The 18,784-nt window shown below is 38.0% G+C and overlaps 1 protein-coding gene and 1 long non-coding RNA gene across 2 annotated transcripts in view; one reads left to right on the top strand and one right to left on the bottom strand.

Moving 5' to 3' along the window:
• PRKCE (protein kinase C epsilon) overlaps positions 1-18,784 on the bottom strand; it is a 301,238-nt gene that overhangs the window by 47,335 nt on the left and 235,119 nt on the right. Inside the window, exon 11 of the mRNA XM_075042854.1 lies at positions 6,928-7,082. Within this exon, the coding sequence (XP_074898955.1) occupies positions 6,928-7,082 (155 nt within the window). The remainder of the gene's footprint in view (positions 1-6,927; positions 7,083-18,784) is intronic.
• Positions 10,612-18,784, top strand: part of LOC142037981 (uncharacterized) — a 29,629-nt gene continuing 21,456 nt past the window's right edge. The window contains exon 1 of the long non-coding RNA XR_012652488.1: positions 10,612-10,693. This is a non-coding gene — a long non-coding RNA (uncharacterized LOC142037981). The remainder of the gene's footprint in view (positions 10,694-18,784) is intronic.

Below are 18,784 nucleotides of genomic sequence, written 5' to 3'. Positions count from 1 at the left end.
AAAAAACACTGGAGTTCCTTACATGTTTTCATCTAATGTTTTGCATTACTCTCCAACTTCTCTGCTGCATTTCAAGAACACAGCAAAATCTTTGTGAAATGCCTATCGCCTCAGAACCACATTTGCTGTGCACTTCTCTGTATTACTATGAAACTTTGGCAGATGCATTCAATAGCATGCAAAAAGGCAAAGCCTCACCTTTAACACGACATAGTTACAGCACCACTGCAACGGGGTTACAGAAATATTTTCTATTGTTTGAAGACAAACATGACTGAAGGGCACAGCAAAATTCAGTCCTACTTTTGTCTGTTAGCAGCAGAATTACATTTAGGAAGCACCTTCAGATTTGTAACGCACTATGAAACAAAAAGCATTCTCTTTCTTCTGTTAGAAAATTCTTTGAAGATATGATTTTGTTTGGAACTAGTGTACATGTTTCTGTAGAAACAAAGTGTGTCTCAGTATTTTAGGAAAACTACAGGGATTGTCTTGTGTCAGTACATTTCAGTTTTACATGTGCTGCAGCTCTAGCGGATTTTTATTTTGTGTTTGTTTCTTTCAGTTCAAATCTTCTTATCAAATGCAGAAAGATAACACACATTTCTTCCTGTTACAAAATAAAAGCACAGACATCAATCATCTAAAATCACTGACAATTACCCAGAAATAAATACAAATATGCTCTGTAACATTTGGTTGCTATTATATGTTGAGAAGCTCTGTTGCCCTTTCTACCGAGCATACCGGAACATGGCTACCCTCACAGGAATGTAAACTTGGCATTAACCCTGGCAGATTCCCACTCCCTGCCCTCTCTCATTTAACATTAACTCACTCCTATACTGTTATCAGAAGGTAAAGGTCATAGCTTTATTTACACAATACAGCACTATACAAACAGTCATTAAACAAGAAAATCTTGCACCAAATAAACATGAAGCAAAAAAACAATGCTGACCTCGCTACCAGGAACTCCCCCTGGGAAGTACCTTGCCATTCCCCAAATGAGGTCAACAGTGCTGGTCTACACTTCTAAATATTAACTGCCCAGCACTGCTCCTCCGCATATCCAACTCCCACACAAGAGCCAACTAAGGACTTTCTTATGTTCCAAACCCAGGAGAAATTTAGAAAGCATTCTACTGTTGGCAAGACTGCGTGGTTCATATCCTATTCCCACAGCCTTTACTCATCCTTCCACAGCTGGAAACCTTGTCAAAGGCTCTCCTATACAACAGCAGCCTTTAGTACAATACATAAGCTGGGCAGATGGCAGGGTGGACTCCCTCAGTCCAAATGCCAGAAGCCTGGGAACCAACCCTCCTTCCTGCTTCTCATCTCCCTCAGCCCTGCTCCTCTCCACCCCAGCCCACTGCCTTTTCCTGCAGGGAAGACATCCTGCTTATTTATGCATTTCATGACTGCTGGCCTGCCTAGATCCAGCAAGAAAAAGTGCAAAGAGGGCAGGAGGCCACTGACTAAAATCCCGTTGGAGCTCATGTTCAGTTTCGGAAACTAGACCAGGCAGAGCAGAGCATGGATGTAGCCCGGGGTGCAAACCCGGCCAGGAGCACTGGCCAGATGGTATGGCTTGAGCAGCAGTCCCCGGAGACACTAGGACTCAGACTCACATGCTGCAGCACAATTCAATCCTTGCTTCCTGCTTTTATTGAAGGTGATGGAAATAGTTTGTTGCTCACTTGCACCAGAAGTAAACTGTAACTTCTCTGTAGCAGAGTCCTGCTTAAGTTCAGGATATTCCAGTGCTTAGGTCTGAATATGTTATATGAGGGTACAAAGTCCTTCTTGCCCTCCTTCATGGACCATAGCTCAAGCACCAATTTAACCTTTAACTGTTTAGACTTGCAATAAGATGATCTTTACATACTTAAAAACAAATTTAAACCAAAATGTCTAGTTTTGCATTTTAAAAAGCAAAAAAAAAGCAGCGGGGGAGTGGAATTTTATTTGGCTGCTGCCACTTGGAAATAACACAGTAAGGTAACTTGGGAGAATGATGACTTTTAACATGTTAACCACTGACCATGCAACATTTTCATCACTGTAAATATAACTCCTCGTTATTCTGCCAAGGTTGCACTGAATCATACAACCGCCAGTGAAGTCAGACTTTCTAAATATTCTTATTTCACATAAAAACATGCTAATGAAAGTGCTTTTAATTTTAGGCAGTTTTTTCTGAAACACTGGTGTGTATTGCCCTGATAAACAGGAATGCCTGGAAAACTGATCATCCAAGGAAAAATTCAGTTAGTGTTCAAACAAGTTCTTGGGGTATTTGTGTACAGAAAAAGCCCAGAGGTATTCAAGGATTGGCATCAGCATATTTATATTTGCATTCTCCTCAATTCACTGTTCATATATCTTTCATCAAGACCAACATACTAATTGCAGAGTGCACAGAGCCTCAGAAATCTGCAGCAAGTTACAGGCTGGATTATTACTTCATATTGCTGAGGAACATGATAACCCATAGTTACAAATGTGGACTCCCCTGTGACCAGGTGCTGTACAATTCAAAGGCAACATCTCACAGAGCTTACATTTGAAACCAAAAGAATGAGTTAACACAAAGCAGGTGACACTAATTTTCCAGTTAAGATATTTTTCATCCTCTCAGGTGAACCGAAATTGCGTACATTCAGTCTCCTTCTTTAGTATTTCCAAGAGAACACCTCGTTTAATCACTTGAATGGTCTTGGAGCATGCCAGAGATCACGCGACATGCAACTCCTGGCCCTCCGGGTATTCACTGAAACAAGGTTTGTAGCTTACACAGTTATTCCCTGAATCAGATACGAACTGGGGACACAGGCATTTATGTTAATGAAGTGGTAGCCCATTCTAGTACTGATGTCCTGCCTGGGAAGACAACAGGTTTTTGTATGTATTTCAGGCCAGAGTGGGCCACTTGTGTCACCTCACTTGAACGCCTACAATGAGAGCCAGAGACACCCACGTGGGTACTCCTATCCTCAAACCAAGAACTGCAGGTGAAACAAGAACATGTAACATTTACATATATCTGTGGAAAGTGCACAGGAACATTCAAAGTCAGTACAAGAGGGGAGTATGGAACTGGGAGTTTCTTATCAGCCAGTTTGTTGCATCTTCCCTATATCTGAATATATATTAAGCTGACGATGACTGACTTTAAATATACCACACTTCAGGGACAGGTGACAGTGAACAGGTGACAGTGAACATAGTTCACAACCTTTCACCATGAGTTCAAAGTCCAGTTCAGCTCACAGGCAAAATAAGATTCATAGTCTAGTCTTAATTCCTGAAGCTTGGATACATTTTTTCAAAGTGGTGGAATTGCATAACACAAACAACAATGACTGCCAGAAACTGTGATTAAAACTTCTCTAGTGTCCGATTGACGCTACTTGTATTATCAGGTCCCAGCTTGACATGTGCCTGAATAGCTGAATGTGAATGCCAGATGAGAGGAAAGGTGGCAGGTATAATGCAAGTATTTTTATTAAGTTGTTAAAGTGCTTTTGACACAACAGCAGTAACATTATACCCTTAAAAATGCCACACTGAAAATTATCCTAAAGTTTATCTCTCATACAAGATGCATTTAGTAACAGTAGCATCTTTATATATAAAAATTGTGAGGATAATCTTTATTTCCAACATAAACTCGATAAACAGAAGGAAGGTATGTACTTCCAGTGAGCACACAGATAATGGGACAAGTCTGGAAACAACTGTTGGGTCAGTTGCAAAGATGTGAACTTACAGAATAATTTCTATTGCCAAACAGGGAGCTAGCTTTCTCTTTGAACTTCAAGGGAAATGAGGATAAACTAGTTATTATAAAAGATGATCATTTAGTATCATCATAGCACTTTCTAAAAATCTAACCAACAAGCCAAAGCAAGAGCTAAAGCTAGTTATTTACTTCCAAAAATATAACTATGTTTAGCTCCAAACAAATACTTCCACATACATGGCTGAAAAAAGATCAGAAGGTATAGCAGCTATTTTGAAACCTGCATTTCCATCAAACATCTTACTTTATTTATATATTCCCCACTTTCCTTGAAGTATTGCCCACACAAGCAGCATTTCCCACTTTGGAGAATAACCATTAATTTCACACCACAATGTTTTTTCTAGAGATATAATTACACAGAAGACAGGTATTCTTTATTAAAATATCTGAAGGCATGTTAGGTAGTTATGACTGGTAGTTATTCAGGAGCATCGGTTTTCTTTTCTTCTTTTCTTTTCTCTCTTCTCTTCTCTTCTCTTCTCTTCTCTTCTCTTCTCTTCTCTTCTCTTCTCTTCTCTTCTCTTCTCTTCTCTTCTCTTCTCTTCTCTTCTCTTCTCTTCTCTTCTCTTCTCTTCTCTTCTCTTCTCTTCTCTTCTCTTCTCTTCTCTTCTTGTTCCCCCTCCCTCCCCCCCCCTTTCCTTGTTTGCCAGCTAATAAGAGCTTTGGGGATGTAAAGGAGTGACTTGATCCCAATGCATTTTTAGCATTGTAATAAACGATGCAATGAGGTATGGAATAATCAGGCTGAAACTGTTCTGTGCAAGACAACTATTCTAACATATGCTTGACATCAACATAAGCATTCTCCCAGGGCCTGGCATGTTATGAATGAATTGTGACATTTTCTTGTGATTAATTCTTTTAAGATAATCTCTAACTTCTTCCTTGTACTTGTATTTTATAGAGTAACTGGGATATACATTTTAAGAATTGTTGAAGCTCCTAGTATCCCCTAGTTGGGAAAACGAGTTATTCTTACGGACATAACTATGTCCAGATCCAAAAGCCTCTGTCAAAATAGAATACAACTAAATCTGTTCCTGAAGTTCTTCCTGTTGCTTTTTTTTTAGTTTTTGCTTTTATCCTACAACTCATGTTATTTCTTTTCTTTTGCCTCTTCTGATAATACACCCAATATAATACGCCATTTACAATTTTAGTGTTTTATGGTAGCATGCCAAAAACATGTCAGCATAGTCTCTGAAGCAGGAGTATGTTGCAAAATTTAAATTACAAAGCATCGTATCATCAGAATGACACTTCTCTTGGGATTGAAGCATTTTGACATTTAAAAGTCATACAAAGAATGCAGGCACATGAACTGATTCAATGCAAGCTAGTAGCCAACACACAGCAGAAGCTACATATAAGACAAGGGAAAAGAGAGAGAGAGGAGAGAGAAGAGGATGTGTGTCAAAGGATGGGAGAAGGAAGGGGAGAGTGAATGCACACTCGTATGAAGACGGGGGAAGGTAATTTTACCAATTCTTCCTTGTTGGTTCACAGGAATCACTAAACTGATTGCTAATTACAAAGTGTCTAAACTCCAGTTTTCAGGAAGAGGAAATTAGCTTAAGCCTTTCTATGGAAACAAATCCTACAAATCCTTCACTTTTTAAAGTACCAATCTTGTCTGTTTCCCTTATGATGAATACTTATAAATTCTGAAGTTGTCATGTTCTACCATCTAAATGTACAAATACCTAGCTTCGGAAATAAATGCAGACAACAAATAGGAAATGTGGTATGGGCAGCAAAGGTAATAAATGTGTTGGACCTTCAGCACTTGAAAACAAACCTATGCAAAGTGGTAGGGCTGAAAGTCCAATCCAGTATGCAAACATCATACCAGTGATAATAAAAGATGGAGATGAAGAGCTGCAGCTGGTAAAAAAGTTTTCTAAAGAAAACTGGATTTTTGACTGAAAGACCACTTTCACAGAGATTTATTTTCCTCAGAAGATACAATGTCCTGCTGTTTGCGATGTCTCTGGAAAGGAGACTCCTCTCACAAGTTTCCCTTTGAATCCCAGTTAGTGAGAAAGCCAACAGCCTCTGATGGAAGTTACCACTCAGTCCTGGGTACTAAACATTTAAAATTCACTTCCTTCAATTTCTAGTACTCTTGAGAGCAGCCTTAATATGAATCCAGGGATGTGACAAATTCCACATCCTCATCTTGATGTTTCTGCTCAAGAAATCTGAGACTGCCTGTCCCTGAGATGACTACCCCAAATTAAGACTGATAACCTGAAAGAGGGCAAGAATATCAACAGAATATCAAAACTCAGTTAGATTCACAGAACTCAGAATTTGTAGCAGACAGGACAGACCTGTATCACAAAACCTGTAAAGGAAACTGCTTGTGAAAGCCCAAATTTATTGCAAGCAATGACATGCTGCTAAAAACAAATAAAAAGAGAGGAAGGTTGAAATGACAGGATAAAGGACTTAATAAACACATTAACATCAGGGTGAAAATTTTCAAAGTCATTCCTTATTTTTAATAATAAAAGCCTATCCCTAAACGCATTCTTCACCACAGCACAACAATATGCACTTTTTTTCTCTGTGTGCATGGGTGTTGAAGACTAGAGATTTGAGGCGGGGGGCAGAGGTTCAAATAGATCCAGGGCATTTGCAAGCAAATTAAAATTGTTTGCAAAGAGCCCCTTCCTGCTGGTGACTAAGCCTTCACCCAAACAGTCAAGAGGAAGGGGTATAAGTAAAGCATTGCAAACGAGCATCCCGATTGTATCAGAGTGGAGACGACTAGGACAAACAAACTCAGGAAGTGTCAGGGAGTTAGAAACTGAGAAGAAATCTATGGCACTGAGTGGAAAGTGAAGAGATTGCGCCGATCTGGGTTGCACTGTGCCAAGCTTTTTCAAAACCACTTTATTTGGACTATAATACAAAACTGGCACACACAGCTGGCGATGGCTGCAGAGGCTATTCAAATGTTAACATTCTCAATGATAAACAGCCAAAAAAAGATCTATGTAAGCAAATTGGAACAAACAACTAATCTAAATTTGGTTGCTAAGAGACAGAGGATTTCAGCCAAAACCAGCCCCAAGCCTCAAGAATACTTTATTTTTGATCAAAAAAAGTACCTGTAGATGACGCCATGTTGGTGAAGAAACATGAGTGCTGATGTGACCTCTGCTGCATAAAAGCGGGATCGAGGTTCATCAAATTTGCGTGAGCGCTGAATTTGAAACATTAGGTCTCCTCCATTTACATATTCCATGACGAAAAAGAGGCGGTCCTGAAATTAATTAAACAGTGCTATTTAGCTAATTTCTTTTAGTCACACAAAGGACTGCTTGAAGCTACACTTTAGGCGACTGGAGCATTTACGTCAAGAAATGAAAGAAACAAATGCTACAATTCTGAAAAAGGAAAAGCTGAGAACCAGAATCCCCCAAACCTAAAGAAAACGAGACAAGAGCCTCAAATTGAGAAATGAGAGAAAGGGAATAGAATCAAAATGTAGTAATAAGCAACACACACATGAATCTCCACACATCAACAAATACATATGGAATTATAATCAATGTTATATAATAATGGAGATACTTAAATGATGCTGTTTCTTTTAAAATTTAGACATAAGAATGAAAAGAAAAAGTCAATTCTGTCAACTACTGTCAGGCTGCTGGGCAAATTTCAGGCTCCTTATTTCTTCTCTTATCTCTTACCAGCTACTTTGTCTGCAAAGCACCTTTCCCAAGTTACGTAAAAACAAATTGGAATTGTTAAGCTACAGAAACCAGTGCTGCCAATCTCAAACACTTACATATGACTTTTTGAACTGCCTCAAACTCTGTCTTTTTATTTTCTTCTGATGCTTATTCCTTCAGAGTTCAAGTTTTCAAGCCTATTTCCATGATGGAGACCTAGAAATGAACTTTACCTGAGAACAACAACCGAGATTCTCAGGTAATCACCTCATTTTGGTGCATTTCAGAAAAAGAACCCCAAAAGTTAAGCACACAGTGAAATAGTCAGAACTGAGAACACCAGTAAACTAAGTGTGTCCTTGGGCTCTTGAACCATTTATGATCTAAACTGGCAATGCAGGTGAAGGCATAAGCGAAGAAATGACATGCATCCACTTGATATGATTTAGATCCTATTTTCTGTAAATGTTTCTTATAAATTTTCATAGTTTTCCCTATTCTGTACTAACAGCACTAAATCATCAACTCTTTGCCCATTCACCCTTGGTTTGTAAGCCTACTTCACATTCTTTATTTCCTTACTGTAAAATATCTACATCTATATGCACATGAGTTTAGACAGAGGTGGAGGTAATTCTCATGTGACATGGAGAACGTATCTGAGCATGTACTCCTTGCTCTGCATTAGCTCACATGACAAACTTCCGTTCTCTGGTCACACGATACACAGGTGTGTAAGCATGGGACTTCAACAAAGGAAGCCCCTCTCCAACTTTCACGTCACACTGCAGTTTGGCTCCAGCCCATGGTGTCTGGTGTGCTGGGTTGAAGACGAGGAGACAAGGTATGACATTGCTTTGGACAAGCAAAAGCCAACAGAAGATGGAAGTTAATTAACCTCCCACAAGTGAATCCAAGCTTGCAGATTACGTAGTTTATATAACAAGTCCAGAAATTCATAAATGTTTGCCATTTGTCTTTAGTCATCTACTCCACGGCTCAGATTCAAAGCATAGCACTTAAAAATATCCTTAAACTTAAGCGTGTGCATTAATCCTGCTCATTAAGTGCCTAAATGTTATACTTATCAGGGATGCTTCCTGGAGGAGGTTACAAATGTTTGGCTGACTTTTTGCTGATTACAAAAAGAGGATGCAGAAAAAAATGTTGTGCCTTTCCCCCTGTATCTTGGGAACAGAGAAGCTGCTAGATTGGATCAAATTCAGGATCCAGGTGGACTGGTATTCTTGGTAAAACATTGCTAACAACTTTGATATGCTTTCCAACATTTTTCTTACCATTCCCTAGTAAGGAAAACCTACTAAAGAATAGCATCAAAGCTTCTGGCTGTATCATATGCTCAAAAGAGGGTGGTTTCAGAGCCATGCCTTTGTTCTTTTTGCAATGCTCAGTACTGCTGATAAGAAACAGTCAAAATCATAGTGCAGATCTCTTGACATCAGTGTAGGCTTTAAATATCACCTTCTTTGCTTGTTTTAACCAAAAATATGGGTCCTTGTGCTGTCCCTCTGATTTGTCTCTGGAACCAATGAGAACTATAGCCTTGCTTTTAAAAGAAAATCTGATCACTCTCAGATGGTCTTATGATTTCAGAAGCTAGAGCTTAAGGATAACACCAAATGCAGTCAGTTTTGTGATAAAGCATAGTCAAAAGCATAGCTATATTGGTACTGTAACGTAAGAGAGTACAACATCCCTAAGAAGATGGTGCAGGCATTGTTCTTTGTTAGGCTCCTCATCACCGTGCTACAGACAGAGTATCTCTGGAGAGTAGTTTCTGCTTGAGTGTCCCTTTGCAACATGCTGCCTTAGATTATCTCACATGGATACAGTTCAGTGTTTCAAGTACAAACCCCATTTGGACTGCAGGCTGGGGAGCATCTGACTAACATTTGTCTAAAGTAACTTCCAACACTTGTTGAAATGGAACTTTCTTACATTGCTATTTTAACCTTTCCAGAGTCAACAGTCTGGATGTGAGTGGGCACAACCAGGAAAAAGGAAGCTGCAATTCACATTTCCCTGAGCAGCCATACTCATTCCCAACATTGCTACCTTTTTGCTGCGCCTGTATCACAAATATAAAACAAATTATGATGATGCAAAGTGATTATGCTGCCTCTTACAACTCTGACTCCCCAGTGGTGATCCTCAACTTGCCACTGAGCTGGGAGCTGCTATTCCCAAAAGTGATGGCACCCCTCTTCAAACTGCTAGGGATGGTGCACAAAAAAAAAAAAAAGAAAAAAAAGGAAAAAAAAAAAAAGGCTGGTTTACACAACTGTAGAGATCAGGGCCATTTCCTAACACGTCAGGATATACATGGTATCATTTTTTTATTAAATTCTCTATGTTTGATCCAAAGAGAACCAATGTTTTTGTGACATTCACCAAATGCCTAACTGGTGATTCTAAATATCAGAAATTGCATTTAGTTAAAACTTCAAGTTCTTTTATTTTGGTTCAGTACTTTGTAGGACATTTCCAGTTTAGCCAAAGGAAAATTTAACCTGGATTGTTTAGCTGAATATCTTGTCATTAGAGTCTGAACAAAAGCTTTAGCAGCAGCTCCACTCCCAGAGCTGGAGAGTGCTAGCTCTCCTGTCCTCTTTCACATCTTCCTTATTATGAACATCCCCTTCTCAATTTGAAGGGGTATTTCCGGCAGATTCTCCAGCTTAGTTGACCACCTCTTCAAAAGTATACCTATTAAACCCAGAATTAAGAGCTCAGTGATTGAAATTGCTCTGCTGTTGCATTTTTCTGCTACACACTGATATTTCAAGTTACTTTTCCAGCTTTCCTGGGTTCACATTTCAGCTTCCTAATGAGAATTCACAGAAAAAAAACCAGTTTGAAGGTTCTGTTCTCTGTTTACAGTGAGTCTGGGAAAGGGTTTGATTTCGCGATAAGAAAAATACAAATTCTTATCCACTAACATGGGGTAAACAATAAGATGCACAACATCCACATCCACAGCACGCCAGAGTTTCAACATTAGAAGGTACCATCTGTTTTGATGAAATACATTCAGTCACTATGAAAACTACTTTCTTAAAACCACTCTCTGGTCTTTTTTTGGTCAGGACAATGACATGATCAGCTGGGACTCAAATTTACATGAAAAGAGGATGCAAGAGAAGAGACAATCTTTTATGAATATGAGCTGAAATTGGTAAGTCCATTTTTCTTCTGATTCCCATAACCTCAACAACAGACACACCATTTCGATTTTTGCTACATAAAATTTTTCCCTATCTTTCATCAAAAGATAATGATCAAAATCTAGGTTCCTAATCCTCTGACTATTTTCTTTCTGTCATAATGTAAGCACACACACAGAGTGACCCAATGAGACCTCTGTGACTTCAATGCAGAGAATTTCATCCTCAAACAATAATTGTGAAATAACATATTTTGCCTGATTATATGCATCTTGCTACATGTACCATCAGATATGTTCAAAATTGAAGCGGAAGAATACAAGGTGAACACTCTAAAGAATTATACATTAAGGGACAAAACAGTATTTACTCAGTTAAAATTGAGATATAAGGTATGACTTTATCATTGCTTGTGTTCCAAAAGAAAACCGAATGGATTTGGTTTGGACAGCATTATTTTTGGACTCCATTTTCATAACATCGGAGAAGTATGTTTTGATGAACAAAATAAATGTAAAGCAGTCCTGGGAACTCTTTAATTATATAAACTGAAATAAAAGGCAAAATCACAAACAAAGACATTATAGATTAATCCTCTCTTGGCATCTATAAAGCAAAAAAAGTACTGCAAAGTAAGCTAACGTTTTCTGAAGTAATTAGATTCTTTTACAGGGTTTATTTTAGCCCTTAATCATACCTGCTTTTCCTTGAATTTCTCAAAAGGCATGGCTGAATGACAACACTTAAAATAATAAATAGAAAGAAAAAACAGAGCAGAGAGCATGGGTAAGAGATTTTAAAAGCAAAGTGGACATGAAATAAACAGGCTAGCGTTATGACAAAAAAAGTTCAATTTCACTCTGTATTTCCATAGTATTTTCTGACCATAAAGTTCACTACTATACTGCAATGCATAACTGCCTGTCTTAACATCTCTATTATTCCAGTCCCACCTCTTGACTTTCTTAATTGAGATAGTCTCCTGCATGCTTTGTGTCATCAAAACTAGACTCCAAAAGCAACCTCTCTTCTAGTCTCCATCCCCATCACTATCTGAAGAAGTACACTTGTCACTTAAACTAGTAATCTTGTTTCATCTTCTCTCTCATTCCATTCCTTCAATTGTGCCCCAATTTCATTTTTTATCCTCCTTGACATTCAAAATAGCCATCCTTTAGCTCTACAGTAAATCCTTCTAACTAATCCTCTACTCTTTATTCTGATTATTACCACAACCTTCCCTCTTCAAAACAATTCTCTGATTTATAGTTTTATTTATATACTTTTTGTTAACATCAGCCTATATATTATGTGCACTCTCTGCCAGTTTATATTCACTTCTTTTTAGATGTTATGAGTTCCATTGGATAAAGCTTTTACCTTTTGTTTCTTTTGGAATAATGTACATGTTTTAATTGGGTAAAGGGGGAGTCATTTCCAGAAACATCAATAGTAGTAAACTCTCAGGACATAACAGACTCAATCCAGCTCCTTTTTGTGGAGGTGTGATTAATGACCAAGACATTCCCACTAGTAAGACCAGATAATCTTGCTGATCAGTTTTGATTTAACAGATGACACTATACAGTTTATTAGTTGTTTACATGTAGAATAATACCATTGTTGAGGAACAAGCTTCTATGTAAACCCTGTATGAAAGCTTAGACATGGAAAGACTTTGATGTAATGTTTACATTAATTATTGTGTAGCCCTTAAAAAATTTTTTAAAAATTGTTATCAGTCATTAACCTGTCTGTCCTCTGTTTGTTTTCCAATTAAAATCTCATTAACATTAGATTGCAGCTTAAAGACAATCCATTGATAGACATAAGGCCAAGTACATTTATCACTGCAATCTGAAGCATATAAACTTTTCTTTCAAATGAGTCCCACCAGCTGGGGGACCCGATATGCAGTTCAGCACAGCCTCATTACTGAAATATTACAAACCAAAAATAAATCACACAACCTGTCTCCCAGTTTCAAATCTGAGATGTGCATCCATGCTACAAGCCTGAGAACAAATCTTTTCACTACTGTTTTTTGTCTCCCAGTTCAACCCTTACAACACTTAAAACCAGAGAATTCAGGAAAGGCATCAAACATGGACTCCCCAAGTAAAATTCACAATTGATAAATCTTACCAGCCTACTCCAACTACCATTTTTTCCTTCATTTATGTTTTCATACAATTGGCTGTGAATAAATTCTTCCCGATTCTCACTAGTTCTCTAAACTAAGTTCTTTGTGTGAATACACTTTTTTCCTCCCAATTTCAGAAAGTTGTATTTGCATTAGATTTCTCCAGAGGCTACTGAAAATATCAGGGAAACTAGTATGTGTTAAAATTAATTATTAAATACAGGTAAATTTAAATGCAAAATAGTTCATATTCTAGTATAGTACTGTTACATAATGGAATATGTTTAGCCACTAAACTTGTTGCAAAACAAAAGTCAAAGATATAACTTTTATTGCACAAGAAGTTAGATAAATATATCACTTTGGTATGCTCTGTAAGATGATATTTTATTCATATAATGCATGTATGGAATTCTTTTCTAACTCGTACAAAACTCTGATTACTTAACTCTATTTAAACAGGATGCTCAAATGGTTTGTTTAAAATTACCTAAAACTACAGCAACTGTCCCACCCCTCAGAACTTGAATAAACATTTCCTGCTTCTGATGGAAATTGCACAGGCACGTTGTACAGAAAAATATATGCAAACCTTCAACACCCTGGAAGAACTAACCAGGATGGCAGATTCATCTTCCACACTCCCAGCATTAGGAGGTACAAATTAAAAAAAACAAGAGAAAAAACAGGTACAACACTAAAGAAAACAACAAAAAGCTCTCTACTATTCATTTGATTCCTTTTTGAAGTTTACAGTAACAGTCTTCAACAGGACACTACAACATGTTATCTGTCTCTGATTTCAGTGTTTATAGTCAGGGCTAATGGTGCTGTTTTTCCTGTTTTGTACCAGTGCTTTCCTGCAGTTCCAAATAAGAAGGGAACAATTTCTATGAATCCCATATTTCTTGGAATAAATGCCCTGTACATAGGAACTGCTATCTTAAATTTCACATGGGACATTTGCATCTTCCACCTAACAAAAAACGCTTTCAGACACTTCAAATTTCTCTCAAGCTGGTGAATACTATTATAGCTAGGGACTTACTGCTCAGTTTTACTCAGCTTTGCCCAGAATTCAATTATGAATCCAGTTTTTTTGCCCCTGAAAGAAAGAATGACCTCAAAGTTAAAACATAGACTGGAGAGAATCAGAGAACCACACAAAATTGGATAAAGAAGTCTTGCAAGGTCATCTAGCTTATCCTACAGCTGACAGGCAGGATCAGCTGTACCTAAGCCAAGGGGAACTAACCTTTTCAATGCTGCGAGGCAGTCTCTGGGCACTGTGAGCCAGTGATCTAACCCTGAACCGAAACAGCCCTGCTGAGCAGACTCCATGTGGCCTACAATGACCTAGAAGCAGAAGTTTCTGCTAGTCTGGTCTGCTGGAGGGCAAGTGGGTTTGTCTGCACTCCATTGCAGCAGGGTGTCCTGCTGTGCCAGAAATGCTCTGTACCCTTCTCAGTCCCCTTGTCAGCAGCAAAAGCCAGTAATGAATAGTATTCCTTGAACATATTCTGCCTTGCAGGCCAGAAAATTGCATCAGTTCCTGAAATTAATCTGATCAGCTCTTAAAAATCACCACTAGATTCCTTGACCTCCATTGGCAGTGTATTTCAGTACTTGAAAATACCACTGGGAACTCTTTTCATTGCTGCAAATCTTTTGCATTACTTCTTGTGCTTACCTTACTCAAAGTATCAATTCCTAGCTGTGCTGCAAGTTATATACTACCTTCAGAGAAACACTTCTGTGCTTTCCACTTTTGTTTCTCACACAAAGAACTGGTTATTGATTTTTCCTGATTTTACAAAACTGATCCCCAAATATTTCTATTCTGTTCGTAGAGACATTGACATTATGTCAATTGAGAGCCTGTGGGATAAAAAACACTTAGAAAGTCTTGCAAATGGTTTCAAGAATAGCTGGCCCTCGAGACATTGGAATAATTCTCAAAAAAGCCTCTCTACCCTATCATACCATACCATGTGAAGGGCCAGAAAAAGCTACAAATTGAATACAATTAGTTTCAGAACCAGCACAGAGGTTCTCAAAACCTTTACACTGTATTACTGTAAAGACTTGCATTGTAGCATTTACTCATCTATAACATGAGTCGCTGGAAAAGGGTTTTTAAGCCAGATGTTTGTCCGAGATCTCTAATCTTCGTAAAGCAGACCTGGTACGTCGCTTTTGTCATGTTGCCTCCCTCTGGAGTATCTATTGATACTGGAACAGAATGGGGTTTTTAACATGTTTTTCATGCCCCTAGCGCACCCTATAGTACTGTTCAAAAAGTTAAATATGGCTAGTGTATGTACATTGAGATAAACTGGTTGACTGGGGGTGGGGAACTTAGTATTTGCCAACAGTAGGTCACAGAACTATGGAAATTACAACTTACGATTCAAAGCAGGAAACTTTAGCCAGGACCTCGTGGACATCACCTATTCTTTTCAAAAAACATCAAGGGATGATTAGGTTTTACCTAGACTGGCATTCAAGAGGGAAGTCTTGTTTAATGATTTTTCCTAAGACAGATCCAACAGTATTCTAAAACTGTCCAAAATTAAGAGAAGGCAGCCTGTCCCAAATTTGTAGAGTGAAAAAATGTATAATTTGGTAATCCCCTTAGCACTAAAACTTCTACAAAAAGTTTAATTGATTGTTTCAATCATTCAAAGAATCTAATCCCACATTACTGTGGCCAGCAAAATCCACTGACTTCAACATCACTTTGGAAATGTGCAGGTCTTCATCTGTACCACAAACTTTAGAATATGATAAAGTATGGATATGAATAAAATATATACCCTAGAATCTGCAACTAACAATCATATACACATCAGGAAGACAAATGAAGGTTACATCCCTTACACAGAGCTTTTTCCTGTGTAATTTACAAATACCTGATGTTTGAATACAGTCTTCCTACTGTTTTTTCAGATAATGAATTCTGTCAGATTACTATCTCGACCAAATTTACTATGCATTCGATTAGCTGGTGTATCAGGCTCATACTAGGGAAAGTAAAAAGAAAATTTGGTTCAAAATTTCATTAATCCTGTTTTTAAAAAAAGATAAAGTTTAGACTAATTCAATGCAGCACAGGAACAGCAGGTGGAGAGTTATCAACCTGCTCTCCATAGAACTGTCATTTTACTCACTGAGAACATGACATAAAATTATGGCTATACTTGAGCTTCTTGAATAGACAAAAATTTCATATTAAGACCCTGAAATAGTGTCATGTGAGTGCAAACATTTTCATTTTTTTAGTGTCTTCCCACTTTAAAAGAGAATTACAATTTTGGTTTTTGTTCTGCTCAGTCACTAATGGATACTACGCCTTCTGCATGTGAATGTTTTCTGTGACAACTGTAATATAATATCTAATGTTCTGACACAGTATCTACAGGGCTTAGTGGTGAGATTCTTTTTAGCTTAGATGGGGTTTAGATCAGGATTAAATTTTTAATGCTATAATATGTGGAATTTCTTAGCTGAGGGCATGTAATGAAGATGCAGAACAAATTATATGCATTGCCATTTTATCAGCTTGATCCCCTACCATCTAACCTTAGAAATGAATTGCAACAAAAAGACTGCTAACTTTGGGAAAATATTTAACCCCAAATTATCCTGGAGAGATATGTGTTCTGTTGTCACTGGAATTTTCTGGGAGTTGCTGCAAATCCTTCGGTCTGCCCCAAGCTGCAGTGTTGGTAGCCATGAGCTCCACGGTGAGCTCAGGAAGGACTGCTGCTCCCTGGGGTGGTAACCCTGATGCCTGCCTGCTCCCTGAAAGCCTAAACAAGCCCCGAGAGCAGGGACCCCAGAAGTGTGCCAGCTGGTGTAATACACTCTTTGTGGCCTTCCTCTCATACAAGGGAGAAACACAGCTTGAATCCTCTGCAGAAATGGCATGTTTTGTAGTTCTAGTCACTTCAAAAGGGATATCAAGTAGGAAAAGCTTCTCAGGCCGTTTCCCTAATACCTTCATTTGATGACAGATAAGCTGTGAAAAGCGTCTTTTATGAAATTCTTTGATCTCATCTTCTTTTGGTGGTGTTTGGAAAGAATAACTGTTCTGGTGAGCTAATTTTAAAGACTTCTCATTTAATGGCCTGATGCACGTAGCAGAATATTATATCAAGCCTGCAAAATGTCATTATGCAGAAAATGTTACAATGTGCAGGCAGCTATTAATATTCCTTTGTTCTAATTTTATAGGAAAAATATAAACACTGTCTTCCAATTAGAACTAACTATACATTTTTTAAGGCACTTCAGAACTTCTAAGAACAACTTTTAACCTGTTTATATTCTACCAAGGAGCTTAGACAGAGATGGCACATATCCTAGGTGTCTCCTCAGCCCCTAGGCTGGTTCTGGAACCTTTCTTGTCTTTATAATTCTTGTTTTCTTATGCTGTCTGGGCATCTAGTTTATGTCTTTGAGCACACAGGGAAATTAATCAGATGCTACACAACTAGTAGAGAACACTCTGGGGAATGCAGCCAGTTGGTCCAGCAGCAGTGGTATGAGAAGGAAAAGGAACCCAGTTAGAAGATAATGAAAATTATGGGCAAAAATACTCATGCAGCAACCATTTTCTGAGAAATTATCCATTATTGCTGAAAAAACTACCAGAAGTAATTAGCTGAGTGGGCAAATCTTTATATCATAGTCATGATATATTGCAACAGTTTTGTTTCTAGGTATGCAATTAACTGACCAAAAGGCAGAAGTTGTCTTCCCAGATCTATGAAACCATCAGTTGTGATCCAGGAGAAAACTACAATGTCTTTACCAATGAGTTGTATAAAAGCTACCCAAAGAAGTCTGTTGGGATATGACTTCTAGTCACATATATCAGGACCAGACATACTGAACCAAACTGGGCACTACAGCAAAAATACATGAGCATATTTTATATTTAATTTTCACTGTCTAGATTGTCAGAATTAGAATTTCACTTAGAAAAATCATCAAAAAGCTAAAACCTTTGTAAGAAAAGAAAGCACAGATGCATAGAGCTTTCCTCTCTCCCCATGTAACAACAAATTTTTGCCATTGCACCAGTCTGTGAAAGGACAGTTGTCTTGTGTTACAGAATTTGGCACTGGAAAAACCTGCCCCTTCTTCCAGCTCAAAATTGTGCTTGCCCATGAACAGAGTAGTAGACACTGTAGAAGGAAATGAGGCAATGCAGAAGGGTACAAAAAGTTATTCAAATATTCGATATGTTGTATTGTAAGTTAACTTGGCTAACAGGAGCTTGAGGTGAACATTAGTGTATTTATTCAGAAAGAAGTAAACCAGAATTCTCCAAAAGCTTTCAAACCTCTTTCCCTGCAATGTGGGAATGAACTTTGGAAAACAGTGCTGCAGCAGGGCCAGCTTCTATGGGTACTACCCAGATATCCTATTTAAGATGCTCTATGTGGTACAGAAACATTTGCTACCAGGTATTCTTTACTGCTTTTAAATTGTTGTTTTTGCTTAAGTGAAAAAGGTGTGTGTGTGAAAAGACTGGTACTTACCCCACAGCTAATATTTTTTCTGAAGACGAATCACCAAATGAAACTCAGGAAACAAAGTATGAGCATTAAACAGAGAGCTTTTACCAATTTCTCAGTACAAGCTTCTTATTCTTTGTAACTGATAATTTTCCAGTCTCTAGCTGGCTAGCATCTCCCTTACATTCATCAATAAGTCATTCATAATTAATGTTCCCATCAGAGCACTCCTTTGCATGTTCTTCATACTTCCTTACTCTTACAACCAAGTCAATAATTTTGCACTAAGGAAAAAAAAAAGGATTATTCACTGATGCACCTAGCAGCACACAGTATTTTCTATTCAGCAATTTTACAAGTCAGAGCAGAGTAAAACATTCTTTGGCCTTGTTTTCGGGCTTGATTTTCTAACTTTTGTTCATTAGACGAGGCCA

Source organism: Buteo buteo, chromosome 12, assembly GCF_964188355.1.
Source record: "Buteo buteo chromosome 12, bButBut1.hap1.1, whole genome shotgun sequence".
NCBI classification, from domain to species: Eukaryota; Metazoa; Chordata; class Aves; order Accipitriformes; family Accipitridae; genus Buteo; species Buteo buteo.
This window is presented reverse-complemented; position numbering and strand designations above follow the sequence as displayed.